Here is a 22,339-nt window from a genome sequence, read left to right on the forward strand (position 1 = left end):
TCTAAACTCTCCTGGCAAGGCTGGGCTTCATCACCTTTCCGAGAGCAAGCGTATCTTTTTCTCCCCATTTTCCCCCTCTCCCCACGTGGCTCTGTGTTCTGCATACAGCAGGTGCCACTAAAGGTCTCAGTGAGGGGTCCCAGGGTTTCAGCCTCTTTCTCGGTTTGGAGTGGGAAAGAGGACTCATCCCCACCACTCCTTTACCCAAGCCAAGCCCCCAAGGTGGCTGCTTGAGTGCTCGCCATCTCAGCTGTGTTCAGCCAGCAGAAAGGAGAAAGGAGCAGGAAAAAGAGGCTAAAATCATGGGTCAACAGTCTTTTAAGGAGGTGTTCCCAGAAGCCGCCACTTAACAATTCTGCTTAGATTGTGTTGACTATGACTCAGTCCATGCAGTACATAGTTGTGACGGAGACGGGGAAATGCGGTCCTTGTGATAGAGGGCCATGTGCCCGGCTGAAAATTGGGGGTTTTCTGATTAAGGAAGAAGGTGAGAATGTGAGCTCCTCATCTCTTCACTGGTCTCGTTCTCTTCTCTCACCCTCTACTCTACCCTGGACAGAGCAAGCTAGGGCGATTCCTCTAAAATGCAAATCCATATACAGTGTTGACAGATTTGGCAAATAAAAAGACAGGATTCAAAGTTAAATGTGAATTTCAGATAAACAATGACACATGTTTTATTATAAGTATGGCCTGTGTAACATTTAGGACATACTGATACTAGGACAACTATTTGTTATTTATCTGAAATTCAAATACCTCTGGGCACCCTGTAGTTTATCTGTCAACCCTTTCCATACACCTTTCATGGTTCTCCATTGTTCTTGGGAAAAGGCCCAAGCTCTTTGGAAGGGTTTACTGGGCCCTTTACAATCTGTCCTCCAACTGACCTTTCCAGGCCCAGTGATTCCTGGACAAGCCTGGCACTACTACCGTGTCTCCCAGCCTTCAAGTCTTTCCTTAAGTTGTTTCATCAGCCTGGAATGCCCTGCTCTATCTGAGAAGCCTCATGCAGCCAGGAGGGACCATGGCCTCTGTATCTCTGCATTCCTGGGACATGGTAGGGGGGAGAAATTATTTGATAAATGAAACGACAAGACCAAGCCTACCTAGCAAATGAGGGGCACATTTGCAGCAGCTGCCTGGACTCATGATTCCCTCCCAGTGCTCTCTGCACCCAGCTGGCTCATGTGGGCCCAACGCTGGGATCTCTGTCTCCGGGGCCTTCATTTTCCACAAGCCCACGTCGGAGCGCAATGTCCCCAGCATTCAGGGGGTTAAGCCAGCCTTGGAGACGGGAGCTGTAGCCCAGGGAGTCCTTTCTGACAATAAAGCTAATGAATCCCTCCTTGCCGTTTTCTCTCGCACAATAACATTTAATCATCGTTTGCACAGCAGATGAGACGTTTGCGGCAGATGCAGTTCTGCGTGAGTGGTGATTTCTGTGAGTGGGCACCATTCCTGCTGTCCCCAGCACACCTGACAATCTGGGGCTGGGACGTGCTGCTTCCCAGAGTGGGTGTGTGTGCTCCCACGTGCCAGGGCTCTGACCCCACACACGTGTGGGAGACGGGCTTCGGAGGCACGTGTCTGTCTGTGTGCATGATTGGGTGTGGAGTTAGACACATGTGGCACGGCCGTGGGTGAGCCGTGGTGGGCCAGCCTGAAGGCGCATGTGAACAGAGGTGGTTAGGTACCTGAGGACAGGTGGTGTGAAAGTGGAGGTACACACATGTAGGCAGGCAGATGTGCGGGGGTACGTACCATTGCATGTGTGTGTGTCCTTGGTGCAGATCCAAGCGCTTACTGGAGGACGCCTGTGTGCTTAGATGCTTGTGAGTGATCGTGTGTATTATGTACACACAGACCTATGTGCTCACACGTGCAGACACATCTCTGGGCACTATGCAGTTAGATTGTAACCAACAGTTCCCGAGGCTACGTACGCATGCTTTCCCGTGCACGCATGCAAATGTGCATTTGCATTATGAATGCACGCGTGGAGCTATGAGCTCATGTGACCAGGCACGTGGGAGGGGACATGCATATGTGTACCACGTACCTGCCTGGGAGTGTCTGGAGATACACATATGTTCATGAATGTGTATATGTGCACGCCTGAATGAGGGAATGTGTTGGCTCCTGGAAGGGTAACAGTGGACACACACGTACATGCATGTAAGAGAACACAGCTATGGAAGGCTGTGTACAAATTTTGTGGACAAGTGTCAGTGCATACGTGAGAGTGCCTCTAGTGCGTGCATAGAGCGCGGGCACGTGACCACATCTGCAGACCTGCAGGGGTGTGCTCTACGTGCATGGCTGCAAGCATGTGTGTGTCTGCAACGCGCACCCAGCTAGCAACACGTCTGAAGGTAGACAGACACGTGCCTGTGTTGTGTGCTGGCGTGAGTACGTGGGTGCACTCGTACCGCCTTGTGCACGCACTGAAGCGTGAACCCTCTTGCCTCCGATTGAGGGCTGACAGGGTTACATTTTCCAAAGGCTCAGCGGCCAGTGACAGAGCTGGCCTGAGAGCGCTGGCTGGCAGGAGGTAAGTGGAGCTGCTGATTCGTGACCCGGGGGTGGGCAGTCATGACGGCTGGCTGACAGATGCAGCGCTTAGCCGCCCCGTGACAGCAGCCAGCTCTCTGAGCCGCCTGAAGCAGGAGGTGGGAGGTTAGTTCTTGACCTGTGTGCTCTGCGCTGCCTTCCCACTTCTCCGGCGCGTGCCCACATCCACGTGCAGACACACACATGTTGGGACATACCAGAGACGCAGACCCGGGCTTGGACTCCACCTTGCTGCCCAGCTCTGCCATCTGTCTCAAGTGCCTCCCCTTCTCACCACCTGCTTCTCTCCCCTCCCCACACTCTCCCAGAAACTCCACTCAGAATCCGAGCTACCCTGGTTCCGCTCAGAATTGTGGTGGGGTGCGTGTGAAATGGTCCCAGCCCTTATACGCTCTGTATCCCAGAGTTAGTCCCTCCCCAGTTGTGAGCCCTGGGTTCCTCATCTATAAACCCAGGAGCCCTGGGTTCCTCATCTATAAATCATCTATAAAATGGGGCTAATGATGTACCTGTTTAAAATTAAACAAGGCCACTTAAATAAAGCGCTAAACACAGTAAACAAAGAGTCCACCTTGCATGGGTTTTACCTGTATTAGTACTAATTACATATAGGGCTTAGAACAGTGCCTGGCACGCAGCAAGCGCCATGTATGGGCGCTGTCACCATCCTTATTACCATCACTGTCACTGTCATTAACATCCCTGCTTCTAAAACTCTTGGCCAATTATATATCGATTCTTGCTCATGACCCTGACTGCTCTTCTATCCCGTGCTGACGACAGTGATGGAGCTGATGACAATAAAAGGGAAATTTTTTTCTTTTCATTTTCTCAGATGCCTTGAAAGGGGGGCACACACGGGAAAGGGAAGGCTCTTTGTTTTCTGAGCTCCGTGATAGAGTCGGGTGTGCCCAATTAGAGCCTGGAGCTGGGGTGGCTGTGCTCTGCGTAACACAGGGAGAGGAAACGGAGCTCGTGGGGGAAAGTGGTGGCAACCAATGAAGGCGATGGTTAAAGTCTGTGTACGCCACAACCAGGCCCTTGTCTGTGACCCCAAACCATCAGAAAAGTGTACAAAGCTCACGAAATGCGGGGCATTAGTGGACACCTTGTGGAACCCAGAGAAGGGGCCGGACTCACGTATTTCACTCCTGGGTTGGCTCAGGGCCCAGTGGAGGAGGCAAATGCAGGTGCAGGAGCTGGAAGCAGAGGGGATTAAGGGAACGTGATCTATCCCTCCATCCCCACCCCACTATTAGCAGAAATCACGGGGAGGCTTGAGGACTCCCACAGGCTGTAGAATGTGGCGGTGAGCGAAGTTCTCCCAGGACACAGGCGGGGACATCAGATACGCCCAGGCCACATGTCCAATGCTTCCTTTGTGCCAGGCACTGTGAGTGCTGCAGACGGTGTAGGTTCTGGGGGCCAGAGCGTTCCCATTAAATCTTGGCATCTCCACTTATTAGCTGTTTGATCTTGGCAAGTTACTTAACCTCTCTGTGCCTCACTTTCTGACCTATAAAATGAGGGCTACCTCACTGGGCTGGTGAGGGATTAAAAGAGTTAATTCACGTGAAGTGCTTAGAGCAGTGCCTGGCATGTGGGAAATGCTCAGTAAGTGTCAGTGGTTATTTCTGCATTTTATCCTCGCTGCAACCCTGTGGAGTAGGTGTTCTAGTGGGTGCACTTTTTGGATAAGAAAACAGAGGCACAGAGAGGGTAAAACACTTGTCTGAAGTCACACAGCTGGAAAACGGAAGAGCCAGAGGCTCAGAAGGTGACTCTGGATGAATAATGTTTTTTTATTTCTGTAAGCTCTTTAACCCTGTGTGACCTTGAGAAAGTCATTCCCCATGTATGGGGTTTGGACAAGATGTTCAGGGGTTTTTGTGACTCTGTATTTGTTCGTCCCTCTGGAAACATAACCTGCCTGTAATCGCCTTCTCGGCAGGGTCAGAGTCTGTCAAGGCAACGGGCATATGTGGAAGGAACAGAGACTTGGAATCAGAGGTCCTGTGTTATCCCAGCTCTGTCCCCTACCCGCTGGGTGACCTTGAGCCCGTCACTTTACTCCTCTGGGTCTGGGTCTCAGTTTCCCTGTCTACAATGGAGATGGCAATAACCAACCTGAGAATAGTTGGGATTCTGTACGTGAGAGCTGGGCACACATGGGTGAGAGAGGGGATCACACATCACCCCAGTGGCCCCCGAATTACAATACCCATTCATATCATGAGCTACAGGAACCGTGGGTTAAGGCTCCTATGTGCATGAGGGTCCTGATGTGTCCCCACTTGGGCTAACCACACTAACTGCCTATCCCTCAGGGGACTTTAGGAGACATGGTCAAGTTGAACAAAGCATCCTTTCTTAGCCTGGCCTTAAAGGTCTTTTCGCAACCCACCTCCAAGCAGCCTTCCCTGCTCACATCTCACTATTCCTCCTCCCAGTGGTCCAGCTCTGGGGACCACACACTACTCCTGAAGCTGCCACATGCTTCCTGCTGCCCCCCTGTCCCCAGCCTTTGAGGATGCTCTACTTTCTGCCTGGAATGTCTTCTTGCTTGGCCATCTCGTACATCTCATACTCATTCTTCAAGATGCAGTTGGAGTCACCTCCTCTGGAAATTATTCAATCTTTCTTCGGTGTTTCCAGGATCTTTTTCTGTTAATTCTGCTACAACTCTTACCCAATGCATTGTTATTGGCTGCTTCTGGCCCCCTGCCTCCTGCCCCAACCCAGGTTGGAAGTTACTGGAAGGCAGGAACTACTCACGCTCTGTGTAACCTTGCACGGGTTACTACTCTCTGAACCTCAGTTTCCTCACCTGTGAACTGGGGCTGACAGTATCTTAGGTGAGATAATACAGGCAAGGCACTCAGGACATAATGACTATCTCCGGATCTGTCACACTGGACCTTGGCAAATGTGGAGGGAATGAATGAATGCTCCCTGGGAGGGTAAGAGAATAAGGCAAATGAGCATTTATTTATTGAGCACTTTCAATGTGGCAGGAAGGCACTGGGATCGGAGCTTAACATTCTTTATCTCCTTTAAGCCTCTTAACATCCTTTAAGGTAGGGGCTATCATTAGCCCCATTTTACAGATGAGGAAACTGAGGCTTCAGCAGTTGAGAACCTTGATGAAGGATGCTCACCTAGCAGGAGCTGGAATTCACAGCCAATCAATGTAGAATGAATTAATCACTTGGGTGTGGGGCAGGAGGACAAATAACCTGTATCTTATAATCCAATGGTTTCAGAGCTGGAGGCTCTTAGTGGTGACTTAGCCCTGGGGTTCTTAACTTGGGTCCATGGATGGGGAAACTGCTGGGTTCCCAGAACAAACAGATAAGGTCCCCATCACACTCAGTGGCTTCTGACCCTTCCATCTCCCATCAACCCTCCCACTTCATCCAAGTCCTGGAGCTGCTCACCTTGTCATCTCTTGGTCTGTCATCACACGCCTGCCAGGTGTCCTATTCCAGTGTCGCCTGAGACACCGGAAGGCTCTCCAATTTCTGGGAACGTCCCTATCCCCGACTCAGAGCAGAAGCAACACCAATAGTCAGGTTTTCTATATCCTTGGAGATGTTGGGAAAAGGGGGAGAGAGCTCAGATCCGGGAGGCAGACATGCTGGGCTTCTAATAACAACAAAGATAATAACAGTATCAAAGGCTAACATTTATTGAGCACCTACTATGTGCCAGGCACTGTCCTAACCACTTGACACATACGAAGCCTTTTTATCCTCAAGACTCTTCGAGGTAGGTTCTGCTATTTGCCTCGTTTGACACAGGAGGAAACTGAGGCCCAGAGAAGAGAGGTAACTTGCCCAAGGCCAGGTAGCCGGTAAGTGCTGTGGCTCCACAGTACACAGGCAAGGTGTCCTTGGACAGGTCCCAGCCACTTCTCTGGGTGGCTTTCTCCAACTGTTACCTGCAGGGCCCCACCTCAAGGTTTGTGTGATGACTAAGATGGTCTTTGTACAGGCCCAGCACACAGTAGGCGCTTAGTAAACGAACAGCCCTTCTTTCCTCTTAACTCTGATGGGGCATTCCTGGGCTGGCACTTCTGCAGCATCCTCCCCCCAGCTTCTCCCCTAAGCCAGGAGGGCTCCACACCACCCTCTCTCCCTGTCTAACCCCAGAGCCACGCAGTGCCCGTTCTCGCTGCAGTTTTAATGATGTTGGTCATAATTCCCGCACTTCTGGGCAAAAGCTGCCCAACCCCCCCCGCCCCCCCGCCCCCCCAGGGGAGGGATGCCGTCGGGGAGTCCGCTGCCCGAACAAGGTCCCCCTCCTGTCCCGCCGCCCTGGGAGGGTTGGGGGAAGGGGGTGAGCAGGGGACGTGCTTTGTCCTGGGGTCCAGTTGGGTCCTGGGCTGCAGGGAGGGCGGGCTAGGAGGCCGGGGCCTCGCCTTCTGGGCGGTGGCCGGCGTAGAGGGCGGCCAGGGGCCGGAAGCGGGGACCCCAGCTGCTGAGATAGGCAAAGTCCTGCTCGGAGCCCGACGAGCCGCTGTGCAGCGAGCTGAGCGAGGCGGCTGGCGAGTCCGCGCCCTCGAAGGCGTAGGTCTGGAAGGCGTCGTAGGGCGGCACCGACAGGTCCCCGTCCGCCAGCGCCACCTTGCGGCTGATGAAGTCCCTGAACACCGAGAAGTCCGGCTCGGGGCTCGGCGGCCCCTGCGGCAGCGAGTGGTGCTCCGAAGGCAGACGGGCCTGCGGGGGGCTCCCCGGGCCCCCGCCCGGGCCCACGCCGCCGCCACCGCCGCCGCCGCCGCCGCCGCCGCCGCCGTCGCCGCCGCCCTTGAGCTCGCCGAAGTCGTAGAGGCTTCGCAGTGCCGACATGTCGTAGGCTTCGGTGTCCTGCTCGCCGCCCCCCTCGTCGTTGTATTTGATGACGTTGTCCCGCATGTCCTCGTCCTCGTCCGAGCTCAGGTGGCTCTTGTGGTGGCGCCTGAGGGTGAGTATCAGCAGCACCAGCACTGTGCGGGAGACAGAAGGGGGCGCGTGAGGGCAGCGCCCCCCCAGGGCAGTCCGGGGACCACCCTTCCCCTCCTCCCCAGCAGAGCTGGCTCAGCCTAAATGCTCATGCAAATTTCCTAGATTTCTGTGCAACAATACCTTTCTCACAGTCAGACCGTAGCTGGCTATCTGGATAGGTAGTGAGCTGCCCATCTTGGGAGGTGTGCAAATCAAGCCTATGCCACCACTGGGGGTGGCGTGGGGACAGAGAGCAGTGTTAAGAGATTTCATGGGTGTTGAGGGCTGGACCCAAACTCTGAGGTCTCCATCCTTAACTCTATGAAGAGATACATCCCCTTGAGGTCTCTGGGTGCTGGGGGGTGGCGATGGGAATGGGGCAGCTGAGGTCTGGGGGGAGTGAAATGTCCTTGACCCTGACCTCTCTTTCACCCTTGCCCTCCTCTGTCCACTCCAGAAGCCCTGAACACCCTATTCGCCCTCTGGGTCTCTGGTCCAGATATCTCCTGCAGGAGCCCTTCCCTGAGAGCTCAAGGCCGGGTTCAGGATATCACCTCCAAGCTCCCCTGATGAGGGGTTCCTCTCTATCCCCTGGTTCGGACCCTGGACCAGCATCAGCATCTCCTGGGAACTTATTAGAAATGCAAATTCTCAGGTCCTGTCCTAGATCTACTGGGTGGGGCCCAGCAGTCTGTTTCAATAAGGCCTGCAGGTAATGCCCAGGCAGCTCAGGTTTGAAAGTCACTGCTCATTCATAGCACAGACCTGCCATGTTAAGATGTCAGTCTCACTCCGCCTCAAAATACACACTGTGAACTGCCCTCGGGGACCTGGGGAACGTTCCCCGAGAGTGGTGCCTGGCATGCAGTAAGCAAGAGAACCATGCTTGTTGAATGATTGACTGAATGAAGAATTGGATGGAGACCTGGGTGATGCAAGGATGAGCAGATCTTTTTGGCTTTCTTCACTTGCCTTCCAGGGCTCTGCATACTCTTCTTCCTCCCACCTCACTGATAACTCGTTCTCAACCTTATAAGCAAGCTTCTCTTCTCCTCTCCTCTCTGACTTCTTAACATCAGATGTCCCAGGACTCAGTCCTTGGTCTTTTTTCCACACCCCCTCTCTTGTCGCTTTCCTTGTCTCGTGGCTTTAAATTCCATTTAGAGGCTGACAACTCCCATATTGCAGCCTCCAGCCTGGACTTCTCCTCTGAAATCTAGATTGTACATCCAGTTTCCTCTCTAGCAAGTCCCCGGGGTTGACCAGGAGAATCTCAAACTTAATGTGTCCAAATTTGAAAGGATAATCTTTCCCCCTTCCCACCCTCAGTCTCCCAGTCTCCGCGATGGCAACCCCAACTTTCCAGTTACTCAGGGCTTTTTGTATCTTTCTTTCACTGATGAATCCCAGTGCCTAGAATAATTTAGCACATGGGTGGGGGTACTCGCTGGACGGATAAATTAGGAACCGACGAGCAAATGAGAGAATTAAATGGATACGTGGGTGGATGGATGGACAGACATGTGTTGGGTATCCTCTCAGGCACTGGATTCTTCTTGCAGCTCCAAACAGCTCAGGCCAGGCCAGTGGGCAGAACCAGCTGCGAGGGCCATGGGGCAGGGTGCTGGCTCACGACCTAACAAGGTGGATCATGACCGGGAAGGAGGTGGGATCCAGGGGCAGGTTGGGAGGGAGGAAAGGTGTCAGGAGAGAAGTGGGAAAGATGGGTGGTCGGCTTCTGAAGCTGGAGGCCGGGAGCTGCGGAGGGGGGTGCCCGTGAGAGCAGATGGTGGGAAGCGCGGGCGGCAGGAGACAGATGTGCCAGGCCTGATCAGTGATTCTGCCCGTCCCCTTTAGAGCACTGATGTGCACTTTCTTCGTTTGTGGGCAATTAGGCAGAAATTTGTTTGCACTGCCTCGGAAAATGAAACCGCTGTAAAGTGCATCCTCTGGAAAAAGGGTTTCTGAGCCACAGGCTGGGGAGTGGAGAGGAGGGGGGGGCCTCCCAGCTAGGAGGGGCCTGCCCAGGACCTCCGCAGGTCCCAGGGGTGGGTGGTGAGGCGTGGGAGGCAGCTGAATCTCCCAGGGAACTGAGCAAACCTGGGACCTGCCATCTGGCCCTCCCTGGAGTTCCTCCAGCTCTGACTGTTGTCCAGTAGTCAGGACTGAGGTGAGGCCTTTCTGCTTTAACAGTGAGAGGCGGCATTGCGGCCACCTGAATCCAGTTTAGCTCCTGAAAAAATTGACCTCTTCCCTGGGGACACTCTGGGGGGTTCAACTGGCTGCTGGTGGAACTGATACCTGAGTAGATTTTTGCCCCCTCCCCAAGTGTCTTAAGGTTTTACTCCAGCTGCCTCAAAGTCTTGCCCCCAGTTTAGATTCCCAGCAGGTGGAGTAGTTAAAGGAGCAGGGAACACAGGGTGAAAAGGCCTGATTTCAAGTCAGAAGATGAACTGGGTCCCCTTTTGCAAGCCACTTAACGACTCTGAGCCTCAGTTTTGTCATCTAAAAAATGGGGATGATACATCTGGCTGAGGGGTTGTGAGGTTCCCAAGAGCCCTTTTTTTACTAAAAGTACTACATAAAGACTAAAATAGGACAATAGACATGAGAGAATGTTAAAAAATAGGCTTGGTTTTTCAAAATTAGAGAGACTTTGGGCCATGTAGAGGGTGGGCCAGCATGAACTTAGTCTCAGCTGGGGGCTGACACCTTCTGGAGTTGGTGGTAGGGCTGCTCCGTACTTAGGAGGCTTCTCGTAGGAGCTGCAGGTTAGAACCTGGACATCAATCGAGCCAGCCCTTCCTAGGACGGGGAGGGAAAGTGAGACCCCCGTGGGGGCACCTCAGGAAGGACATCCAGGGCCCAAGGATGGGGGCCAGTCGGGCGGGGGGGGGCTGGCTCTTGGTGGACTTACCGACCAGGATGAGGACACAGACCAAGAGGGCGATGAGGGCTCCAGGGCTGAGGGAGGTGGCCACGACAAAGGCCGTGGTGTTGCAGGACTGGATGGCGCCGGAGCTGTCGCAGCCACAGATGCGGATGGTGAGCGTCCCCGTGCTGCTCAGCGTGGGCGGCCCACTGTCCACCACCAGGATGGGCAGGAAGAACACGTCCTGCTCCTGCCGGTTGAAGCCCATGTGCTGCGTGTGCACCGCGGCTGTATTGTCTGCTTCGAAGAAACGGAGTGGTGTGTGACTTGGGTTCGGCCTCCCCCGTCCCAGTCACCTCCCAATTCCACCTCGGGATTTGCCTCACTCTGCCCCCAGCTACTGTCTCCCAGCTGACCCATGGGTCTATTCCCTGATCTCCTAAAATTCTGTGACCGACTCTCCCCAAATTCTGCCCCCAGCTGCCTGAAGGTCCTGTGCCCAGCCACAGAGCCCTCAATTCTGTCCTTAGCTGTCCTAAGCTTCTATTCCCAGCTGTCTCAAAATTCTGTTTTCAGCTATTCCAAGATTTTGTCCCCAGTGGTGCCAAGGTCCTGTCCCTGGCTATATCAAGAAAATTGTTTTTGCCTTTTGTTTCAACAGCCTTTTTTTCTCTCAGATTCCACCCCAGCTGTCCCATGCATCCTGATCCTGGGGTCCTGTGGTCCTTGGGTTGTGGCTTCCTGGGCACTGACAAGCTCTGGGTCATCAGAGAAGACGGGGAACGCAGGCTGGCACCTGCCTTTGACTGAGGCATGGTTCTGTCAGGAGTCTCTTTAAGAGCTGAGCCTGGAGGGCCAGGGGCCTGATGGGGACGCCCCAGGGTACCAAGGTCACCTCACCGGTCTCTTTCCTTTTGATGCATAATGGCCAGAGGGAACAGTGAACTCACATGAGTCATACTCATCGCACTGCTTTGGCCTCGTGCTGGGAGTGCCAGTCAGGACTCGGGGGGTGGGTGTAGAGCACGGGCTCCCCCGCCCCGGTGACCCCTCCACACCTCTCCTGCATGGGCCAGGCCATCACTGACCCTCTGTCATTCTGGTGGCTGCCAATGCGGTAGTCGAGAAGTACTCAGAGCCCAGCTCCCTGCTGCTCCCATCCTTGACAGCCAGCTCCACAAAAGGGGTCCCGCTTCCCGCTGGGGGCCCAGGCCTCCCTCCTGAGTCCTTCTCTCTGCCCTCGCAGGCTTCAGGCTGGTCTCCCTGACCTCAGACTTTGACAGCCTGGGTCCCTTCCCCAGCTTTGCGGTCCCAGTTAACTCAGCCTCTTCCCCGCAGCCCCCAATTCAGTGCGCCTGCCTGGCCTTCCCCATCATGAACACAAAGCAGGAAGAAGAGCCCTTGGAAGGGCCGACTTGTGACCTTGGGCACACCTGTGAAGTGGACTGGAGGTCCAGCTGAAACAAGACTGGTCATGGGTTAAAGCTCATGTGATGGGCACATAGGAGTTCACTGTGTTATTTTATCTACTTGTATACACCTTTGAAAATTTCCATTAAAATGTTAATAACTAATGCTGAGTTGGTCATTTACTAGCTTGGGAAACTCATTTAGCTTCCCTGGATCTCAGTTTCCTCATCCGAAATGGAGGAAAATAGCATCACGTAGGTGTGAGGATTAAACAGTGTAATTAGCACATAACCCTTAGAACAGTTCCTAACACGTAGAAATGCTGCGTGAATGCTGGTTGTTAATTTTTTCATGCCCCACCCCCACGTGCTACACCCCACGCCCGCGCTCTGTCTAGGCTGCCCTGCCTTTTTTCACTAAGTTCCTGCTAGCTGGAACACCCTCTCCACTTTCTTGCCTGGGCGAATTCCTCATCCGTCATGCTCCAGCTAAATGTCACCTCTTTTCTGTGGCCTCCTTTCTACGCTTCCCTGGGAAGGAAGGATTTATGGCTTCCCCCTCCCTGCTCTGACTGTGCAGGCGCCACGCACGCTTCTGTTACAGCACTTGTCATGCTGTGTTAAGGTAGCGTGTGCCTGTCTCTTCCCTGGCACTGAGCCAGCCTTGAAGAATGATGCTTGAACGAACCACATCTTTTAGGGTAACTGGTGGTCCTGGGTCAGCTCCTCAAGCTCCGGCTTGAACTCTAGCCCTCCTGCCAAAGGGTGAGTCAACCGAGCTGTGACAACATCTGCCTTCCCCTGGGAAAGAAAGGCTCAAGGGCAAGATGAGGAAAAGAAGGAACGGCGTGGGGCTCCTTTGCACTGGCCGCATACTTCTTATGTATCGAGGACTGGGTAGATACTTTAAATACCTAGAAATGTTTAATCCTCACAACCACCAAGAGTTGTAACATTATTCCCATTTTACATACATGGACGTTGAGGCTCAGAGAGAAGGGACTTGTCTGAATTTATCCCGTGAATTGGTGGCATAGCTACCGTTTCCAGCCACCCATCGAATCCTCCGTCCATCCATCCATCCATCCAATAAATCTTTATTGAGTAACTACTCTGTGCTTGGCACCATGCTAGTCATGGGGGGTGGGGAATAATGGGGAGCTAAATCAACCATAGTCCTGGATCTGGCCTTGTATTCTGATGCGAGGGACAAAGGTTAATCAAATAAGCTCACAATTTAGTGTACAATTGCAAACCATGGTGAGTGCTAAGAAGGAAAAGTATAGGAAGAGCATCTAACAGAGGATCTGACCAGTCTGGGGGATCAGGGAGAACTTTTTGGAAGAAATGATATTATTGTGAGCCCTGAACAATGAATTCTAGGGGAGGGAATAGTCCATGCAAAGGTCCTGAGGTTAGAAGAGGCATAGGAACTCAGGGAACTGAGAGCAGTCCTTTGCGGCTGGAGGGATAAGGATGATGACTAGAGCGAGTCAAGGAGAGGCTGGAGGGGGAGGCAGGGGCTCATAATAGCAAGTCTTAGAGGCCATGGTAAGGAATTGGGTGATTTTCTTAAAGGCAACAGGAGGCCATCGATTGATGGGCAAAGAAGCAACCTAGTGGCATATCATCCCTCTATTCAATAGCGAATACTAATTAAACACCCTCTACAGGTCAGGATTATTCTAGCCCCTGAGGATACAGCAGTGAACAAGACAGACATGGTCCCTGCCTTTGCTAAGCCTACCTTCTAAGCAAGGGAGCCTCTAATCTAAAATACAACAGTGGATGTGGAAGACCAGTTAGGAAGCTACTGTGTGTTCTAGATGTGAAATAAGAGTGGTAGTGGAGGCACAGAGAAGTGGACAGATTTGAAAAATGAGTGGATGGCTCTGACTCAGCCTCTAATTCCCAAGCAAGAACAGAGGAGAGGAGAGGAGAGGACATATTTGTTTCTCAGGGTTGCTGTCTTTGGTCGTGGAACCATATGTCTGGAGAGCTCTGGTTCCTGCTACTCTTTCACCCCATAAGAGGAAATCCCTGAGCACCATGTCTCTCCCTCTCAGCTGCCCTCCTGGGCAGCAGCTGGCTTCATTTGGGGAAGCCAGTGGCCACCCCAGGCCCCTACCCCACCCTTCCAGGCAGGATCTGCGCCCAGCACTGCATTCATCCATCTGGCCTGACATACATCAGTGTCAATCCTGGCTGCAAAAGCAATATTTATAAATCACGTTTCCAAACTGGCTACAAATTTGTACAAAGAAACAGATGGGTTGGGGTAGCCGTTTGTCAACTGGGATATTTATATGGTGAGGAGGAGGGGGCTTGGCACACCGTGGGAGGGGCCGGGGGACTGGAGGAGGAGCCCTTTCCTGGCAGTGCCGGCCTCAGCACGCTGCTGCCGGCCTTGCTCCCAGGGCTTGTACGCAGCTGGTCACGCCGGATGGGAGCCCTGGTGGCCAACCCAGCCCCCAGCCCCCAGCCCCCGTCAAAGAGAGGCAGCTGGGGCAGAACCTCAGGCCCCTCGGGTTGGAAAGATTGTGAACTTGGTGAGGTCAGTCCAGGGCTATTTGTGTCTCCGGCGCTCAGCTTGGGGTACCACTGCCATAGTGAGCAATCAGGGCAGCACTAGTCGTTAAAAGTTCTTAAAATACTGAACTACTTCCAAAGAGGTTTAAATAGCCATGACTCTGAGTCCCCCAAGTCCTTCCCTGCTGCCTCAGCCTATCCCTCAAGCACACCCCCAACTTTAACACGATCAAGTCGCTAAGGGGTTCAAGCCTGGCTCAGCAGAGGCTCCATGGTCCTACTCCAGATTATTTATGACCAGGGTCCTTTCTGATTGATTATCTGAGCTGCACTGGTTGTTAAATATTTTTAATATTACTCCTGGAAATACAGATGGGTCTGGCTTCAGAAGCCACTGAGGGAAGGGGTGTCAAGGTCTTGGGGGTGATACCAGACCTGGAACAGGATCAGAAGGAACCCACGTGATCTGGCCCCTAGTACCTCTCTGACTGCATCTCCTCCAGTCCTGTCACTCACTCACCCCAACTATGCAGGTCTTGAACGTCCCAAGCCTGTTCCCACCTCAGGGTCTTTGCATTTGCTGTTTCTTGCACTTGGATCATTCAGCCCCTCACTTCCTTTAGATCCCTACTCACTATTGATTCCTTCAGAGAGGCCTTCCTAGATCACCTTATTTAAAACAGCTTCTCCTCTTGCCTTGCTTTATTTCCTCCTGTTTTGTCTAACACGCTTTTGTTTATATGTTTTTCTCTGGCCATGCCGCGTGGCTTGCGGGATCTTAGTTCCCCGATCAGGGATCAAACCCGTGCCCCCTGAAGTGGAAGCTTGGAGTCCTAACCAGTGGACTGCCAGGGAATTCCCTAACACATATTTTTGAATACCTACTATGTGCCAGGCACCCAGGGTCCAGCACTGAATAGAACAAAGTCCAGACTCGTGAAGATTGCATTATTCCTCCCTGCCAGCCACTTACCAACCCCATCATAATATTCATTTGTTTAATTTCTGTTTCCCCTCTGTAGAATATAAACTCCATGAAGGCAGGGATTTTGTCTTGCATGCCGCTGCATTTTCGGGACCTAGAACAGTGCCTGACATGTAGGGACTGTATTTCAATAAATGGTCAACAAATAATTGCTGAATGAAGGAAAGGCCATGTTCTAGGTACTGACAATATACCTCTGTAACCCACATCTCACTGGGACCACCTAGCTGCCTGGCCGGCATCTTCAGCCCCATTTTACAGATGATGAAACTGAGGCAGGCATTAGGGTTGCATAGAAAGCCTTCAACTGAGCCTGGGCTGGGACCCAGGTCCCTCACTCCCAGTTCTTTGACCACCCCGTCCCCCAGTCTACTCCTCAAAGGTTCAGACCTCAACTTCTCACTGAAGGGGAATTTGCAGGGGTGGGTCTCACAATGGGATCAGCTCAGGATGGGAGGGGCAGTTTGCTTTCAAGGTAGCAAGCAGGAAGTACATTGGAACTAAGACAGGTGTGGGTTTGAGTCCCAGCCTCACCACTGACTCCCTATATGACCCTGGGTAGGTCCCTTATCCTCTTAGAGTCTCATCACCTGCACAATGGGGGGAGGGGTAAGAAAACCACCTCCCAAGGTGATCGTGAGGATGTAAAGAGAAACGCGAGTGGGATAAAGCACTTTGTAAACGGAGGGGTGGGAGTGTGTGCGTGTGGCTGATTCCAATCTTCACTTAGATCAGGGGCTCTTTCCACCCTGGATGCTGGGCCACCGCCCCACTCCTCATGGATTCCCTCTCTGTATCTTTCCATCTACCATTCTCTATCCTTGGGAAGCCCTCCTCCACTCAGCCAACCCACCTCCTGCTTGTTCTTCAGGGTCTGGCTCGCAGGCTGGGTAACATCTCCAGCTTGGCTCAGACTTTCTGTGTGATCTTGGACCCACCACTGGCCCTCTGGGCGCCTCTGTAATATGGGAAGGGGTTGGGGAGGCTAAGCCCCTCCCCCCATGGATCCTAGGATTTGGTTGTTCTGAGATAACTCACCTTGGATGTTGAGCAGAGAGAAATGAGGGCTGCTGGGAGCTTCGGGCACCAGGCGGAAGTAGAAGCGGTGCCCGCCCTGGGGCTCGTCTCTGTCTACCACACTGATGGTCTGGATGAGCTGAAGGGTGAGGAGGGGGCAGGGAGCGGAGGTGAGGCCAAGCCCACTCTGGGCTTGAGTAGAGGGTGTCCTGGCCAGTCCTGACAGCGACCCCCAGTCCCCAGCCCCTCAGTGCTACCTGGCCTGGCTCGGCATCCTCACACACGTCTGCCTCGTAGGGTGTGGCCAGCTCTGGGGGATTGTCGTTCACATCCAGGATTCGGATCCTTAGGGATGCCCGGGATAGCTGGGCATGATTGTCTGTAACAAGAGCACAGCCGTAGGGTGGGAGGCATCAAGTGTGAGATTTAGACAACCCCCCCCCCATCTACTGCTAGGACAAGAGTAGGCAGTGAGGTCACACTGAGAGATCTGTGGGTTGATCAAGCTCATGTTAGGACCAGGACCAAGGATGTCTGGCTAACTGGGTCATCACCACCACCACCATTGCTATCATCATCACCACCATTAGATCACCACTGTAACCATCACCATTACTGTCACTATTGCCACCACCACCACCGCCATTAGCACTGGTACCACTGGCATCATCACCACAACCTCCATCACCGTAATCACCAGTACCACCCCATCACCATCACCAACACCGTCACCATCTCCACCATTACTACCTTCACCATCACCATTACTAGTACCACTACTACCATTAAACCATCACCACCATTAGCATTATTATTGCCACCTCTAGCAACATAACTATCAGTACCACCATCACCATCCTCACCACTATCACCATCACCAATGCCATCACCACTCCTTTGTTACCATCACCATTAGATTATCAATACTATCACCATTAGAATTATCGCTGCCGCCACCACCACTGCATTGACTAATACCACCTTCCTCATCTCTACCATCATCACAAACACTAAGGCCATCACTCTCACCACCCTTACCACCACCATCACCCCCCTGTGGCCGCCATCATCAATATTACCACCATCATCACCAATCATTCACTATCTCCACCATCTCCACCACAACTTCCATGACCAGCCCCACCAATACACCATGGCCTCCGCCATCATCACCCACATCACTATCACATCACCACCCCCCACTCCCGCCTCCAACAACACTACAGTCAACATCGCCATCCCCACTCCATCACCGTGGAGTGCACAGATTTCTCCTGGAGTATCCGTATCCATTATTTCAGGTATCCTTGCAGAAATCCTATGGTTTGGTACAATTTCTATCCCCAAACTGCATAAGGGAAACTAAAAAACATGCTGAAGTTTGAAGAATTGATCAGCTGACAACTAAAGCTGTCTCTGCTCTTTTAAGACCTGATCACGAGAGGGCAAGACAAGTCCACTGGAGGTGGGTCTTTGCCAAGGTCCTCAGCAAAGCCACGAAGTCCCCACTCCTCCAACTGCAATGTCTTTGAGGTCAAGGCCTCTGTTGTATTAACCCCTGGGTCCCCAGCACTGTGGGATGTGGCATAGAGCTGGTTCTAATAGATTTGTTGAACGAATGAATGAAGCCTGGAAACATTTAGACAGAAAGAGTCTTGAATTTCAGGCATGGCTCTGTCTCTGACACAGTGTTTGACCCGCTCTGGTATCAGTTTCCACACCTGGAAAATGAACAGCGCATAGAGATTAAGAGCAAGGACTTGGGAGCCAAGTGGTTCCAATCTCAACTCTGTCACTTAGTAGCTGTGTGATCCATGCCAGGTCACTTGAGCTCTCTGTGCCTCAGTTTTCTTACCTACAAAATGGAGCTACTAGTAACAGGTTGGTTAAGAGGACAAATTGAGTTAATAGGTGCAAAGCACTTAAAACTGTGTACATAGCACATAAGTGTTACATAAGGATTTGTTAAATCAACAGATATCCTTGAATGACACTCAGTGACCCTAGGCTGTTGGGATACTTCATCCGAGAAGCACCCTGAATGTTGGCCCTTTATAGCCCCCCACCCAGACCCCTGAGTGTTTACTGGTGCCCTGTCCTTGGCTATCTTAGCCATGAGTTCATTACTGACATGTTCTACCCGCCAGTGAAATCAAGGACATCCACTGGGAGAGGAAACTACCCGCTTCCAAGAGGTGACCTGAAGGCTGGGTCTCTGACCCGGCTGACAGGGAGCTATTTTGGGGGCAGCCTGGAAGCTTCCAGGCAGCCAGGAATCCCATGAGTTTTGGGGGCAAGTCGGGGCTGGGTGGCTGCTTCCTTCTCTGAACTCAGGGCCCCACTGGATGCCGACTGCAGCTGCTCCTGTGCTGATAAAAAGAGAAATGGAGATTGGGAGGCAGGTGCAGCCACCTCCTGCGGGGGTCAGGGAAAGGAAGCAGGGGGAGGGGGGGAGTCCTTAATTAACTCAGACCCCGACTCCCCTCTGGAGCTCCCCTTAGGCAGGGGCGCCTTATCTTCTCAGCTCACCCAGATCTGCTGCTTCAGCGATTAGTGGGGGATTTTCTGGGGGTGGGAGATGGCAGTCGTGACTGGGAATGTCGGGTGAGCTGTTATTTTTAAGAGTGTTTTGCCAGAGAACTTAAACAGCCAGCCGGGGGGTGCTTCGGAGGGGAGGTTGAGGTCCGCTGTCAGGATCAGGCACCTCTCTCCCCACTGAGGCAGAAGGAGGGTAGGGGGTGGCCAGGGCCCCTCCCCTGCAGCGGGTGGGGTGTGCAGGGCTGGAGGGAGAGACAGGGTCCTATGGGGCCATGCAGAAGGGGGACCTCAGAGTAGGATAAGATCCTCAGTGGGCAGACACTCTGCTGGAGGGTTGGGTCCACTGCTGGTGAGACCCCCATTATTGTAGCATTCCTCTGGGTTCTGCTGGGCCTCTCCTACCTCTTTTCTCCCCCAGCTTTATTGAGATGTAATTGACATATAACACCGTGTAAGTTTAAGGTGTAAAATAAATGTAGATATTGCAATGTTTGTCACAATAAGATTAGTTAGAACATCCTTACCTTACCGTCTTGCTGTTGTCCTATCTCCTCCTTTCAAATGTCATGGATCACCTCTTGGGAAGGCCCTGAATCCTTTTTGGCGTGAGGATTTGGCAGATCTGAGAGGCAGGGCAGCCGAGAGGTGTGCCTCTACGTCGCTAAAGTTGCCACCTACAGAGCTTATCCCACAGACCCCTGAATTGGGAGCTGGTCTGGACCCCCCAGAGCTTGTGGTCCAGCCCTAAGTCAGCATCCTGTGCTCTTGACATCGTGGCAGTCTTCAACTTGGCTATTAGAATCACCTGGGAAGCCTTTAAAATGTTCTAAGCCCAAGCCTTGGTCATTGATGTTTTTGTTTTTTTTTTTTTTGGCGGTTCGCGGGCCTCTCACTGTTGTGGCCCCTCCCGTTGCGGAGCACAGGCTCCGGACGCGGAGGGAACCCGTGTCCCCTGCATCGGCAGGCAGACTCTCAACCACTGCGCCACCAGGGAAGCCCGTTGACGGTTTGTTTAACAGCTCCAGGTGAATCTAATATGTATCAATAGCAAGTGTTGCAAACTACTGCCTGGGGTGACTGGCAGGTGCTGGGGGAGGTCCAACCGGGTATCTCGCCTCTGATTGGCTTCCTCCAAACCCCTCCCGATCACAGTTAGCATCATTTGTAATAATTGATAATAATGCGTAATTTTTACCAACTTAAATGTTTCTAGTATAAAATAAGAAATCCATCAATTAATTAACATTCCTCTTTGTGCAGGATTTTCCAATTTATAACAAACTTTCTTATCTATGACATCATTGGATCCTGAAAACAACCCATAAAGGAGGTCTTGTTAAAACCATTTTTTTTTTAATTTAATTTTTGGCCGCGCCACACAGCTTGCAGGATCTGAGTTCCCCGACCAGGGATCGAACCGGGGCCCCGGCAGTGAAAGCACAGAGTCCTAACCACTGGACTGCCAGGGAATTCCCTAAACCCATTTTGTAGATGGAGAAACCGAGGCCCAGAAAGGGGCAAGACTTTGTCTAAAGCCACAGGCAAGTCAGTGGCAGAACTGAGGTTGGGTCCTAGGTCTCCCGACTCTTAAGTCCAGTGCGTGGTCTAGATGCAATGCCAGTGGGCCCTCCTGCTGCCTGAATATTTGTCCATCCAGACGCAGCTACTGCTCGGACCGAGGCCCAGGCTGACCTCACCTAATGCCCAGTGGCAGGTGCTGTGTCCAGGGGCTGGATCCCCCATGGGTCCCACGCCCCTCCCTTGGCATTTCAGTTCAGCTGACTGACATGCAAATTAGTTTAATTATTTCTTCTTCTAAAATAAATTATATTTTGCAGTAGCTGCAATATGTTGTGTCAGGCAAAATTACATTCAATATTTTTAAACTAATTGATGCAGCCTTGAGGAAGGCTGATTGACAACCCAGAGCTGAGCAGGCCCGCAGTCTTAACCGATTCCTAAATTAAAATTAAACGTGCTTCAGCCCGGTGCTTCCTCTCTGAGCCGGCTCACCGTTAACCTGGGGAGGTGGCAGGTATAGCCCTGGGGGGCCGAGGGGCAGAGGAGGGTGGGCAATTCCTTGGGTGCCTTGGGAAGAGAGCAGGCTTGGGTGGGAGAGCTGCTGTGCTGTGTGGGCAGGCCCCTTAACCTTCTTTGGGCCTCAGCATCCCTTACGTATAACAGACGGGGGATTGAACCAGGCAATTTGAAACTGAGACTTCTGGTTTTTGCTGACTATTACAGTTTGAGCGCCTCCTTTGTACCAAGAACACAACATTGAACAAGACCAACACGGCCTCTTGGTCTAGCGGCAGGGACAGATATCACTCTAGACTGTGATAAAAGTAGAGAGAAAAAAGTCCAGGACTGTGAGAGTATGAGGCAGGGGTGCCTACCCTGGTGGGGTGCAGGGATTTTTGCCCTGGCGTAGGTGACCTTTAGGCTGAGATCCAACTAGGAAGTAATCAGATGAAGGGGATGGGAAGGAAAGTGTGCCCCAGGCAGTAGAAACAGCATGTGCAAAGGTCCTGGGGTGGGAGGGGAGGCTGTAGATAGTAAGATTCTGGATTCCTTCTAAGGAAGACCCCCACCTCCTAGCAGTTCCTAACCTGGTGTCTGGACCAAACTGGACTTGGAGGGCTAGAGGCCAGTAGGAAGTGTAGGGGGGATGGGGCCTGGCCTGGTGACCCTGTTAGGGAACTCCTAGGGATATGCTCCTGCCAGGACACCAGCAAACACATATCGAGCACCTGCCGTGGGCCAGGGTCTGTGCTGCCTCATTTCATCCTGTCCACTGTCGTGGGAGGTAGGGATTTGAATTATTGCCGTTTTGCTGATGAGGAAACTGGCTCAGAGAGGCTAAAGAACTTGCCCGAAGTCTCACAGGGAACCGTCAATGGAACCTGGGTCTGGGTCCAAAAGGGGAGTTTTAACCATCAAATGGTACTGCCTTTCTGACCATCTTCAGCTGCCAGAATCCGACTTGCCTCAAGGCCCCAAACAAATGTCTCTGCCTGCTCCAGGAAGCTTTCCTTGACTGCCCTAGTCCTGGGAACTCAGACTATAAGCCCAAGACCTACATGCCCATAAGGCCCTTGTGATCTTCCTCCCTGGCCTCGTCCCTCACCTGGCTCTCCCCTTCCCTCTGTTCCAGGTTTCCTCCTTTCCCTCCTTCAGATCTTTGCCCAGATGTCTTCCCAGAGAGACCTCCCCTGATGACCTTATTTAAATTTGTTCCTTGTCATCCCACCAGCTACCCACTTCCCTGCTCTACTTTTCTCCACAGCACTTACCCAACACCTGCTATATATTTACTCACTTAACTTGCCCATCGTCTATCTCCCTCACCAGAAAGTAAGCAGAATTTTGGTCTCTTGTGTTTGCTGCTGTATCCACAGCCCCTCTGTGCATGGCACACAGTAGGTACTTAAAG

At 52.5% G+C, this 22,339-nt stretch overlaps 1 protein-coding gene across 5 annotated transcripts in view; it reads right to left on the reverse strand.

Annotated features, from left to right (window-relative positions):
- Positions 1-630: 630 nt before the first annotated feature.
- The window catches only part of CDH22 (cadherin 22), a 131,227-nt gene continuing 109,518 nt past the window's right edge, over positions 631-22,339 (reverse strand). Inside the window, exons 9-12 of one of the 5 annotated variants that reach the window (XM_060285471.1) lie at positions 16,626-16,747; positions 16,390-16,507; positions 10,474-10,728; positions 638-7,558 (exon numbers count right to left, since the gene is read on the reverse strand). In XM_060285471.1, coding sequence (XP_060141454.1) covers positions 6,975-7,558; positions 10,474-10,728; positions 16,390-16,507; positions 16,626-16,747 — 1,079 coding nt within the window. In that variant the 3' untranslated portion in view covers positions 638-6,974. Of the gene's footprint in view, positions 7,559-10,473; positions 10,729-16,389; positions 16,508-16,625; positions 16,748-22,339 lie in introns of all 5 variants that reach the window. The other 4 variants (XM_060285473.2, XM_060285472.2, XM_060285474.1 and 1 more) reach the window with 4 other exon arrangements.

The sequence above is a fragment of the Globicephala melas genome, chromosome 15 (assembly GCF_963455315.2).
Source record: "Globicephala melas chromosome 15, mGloMel1.2, whole genome shotgun sequence".
Classification (NCBI taxonomy): Eukaryota; Metazoa; Chordata; class Mammalia; order Artiodactyla; family Delphinidae; genus Globicephala; species Globicephala melas.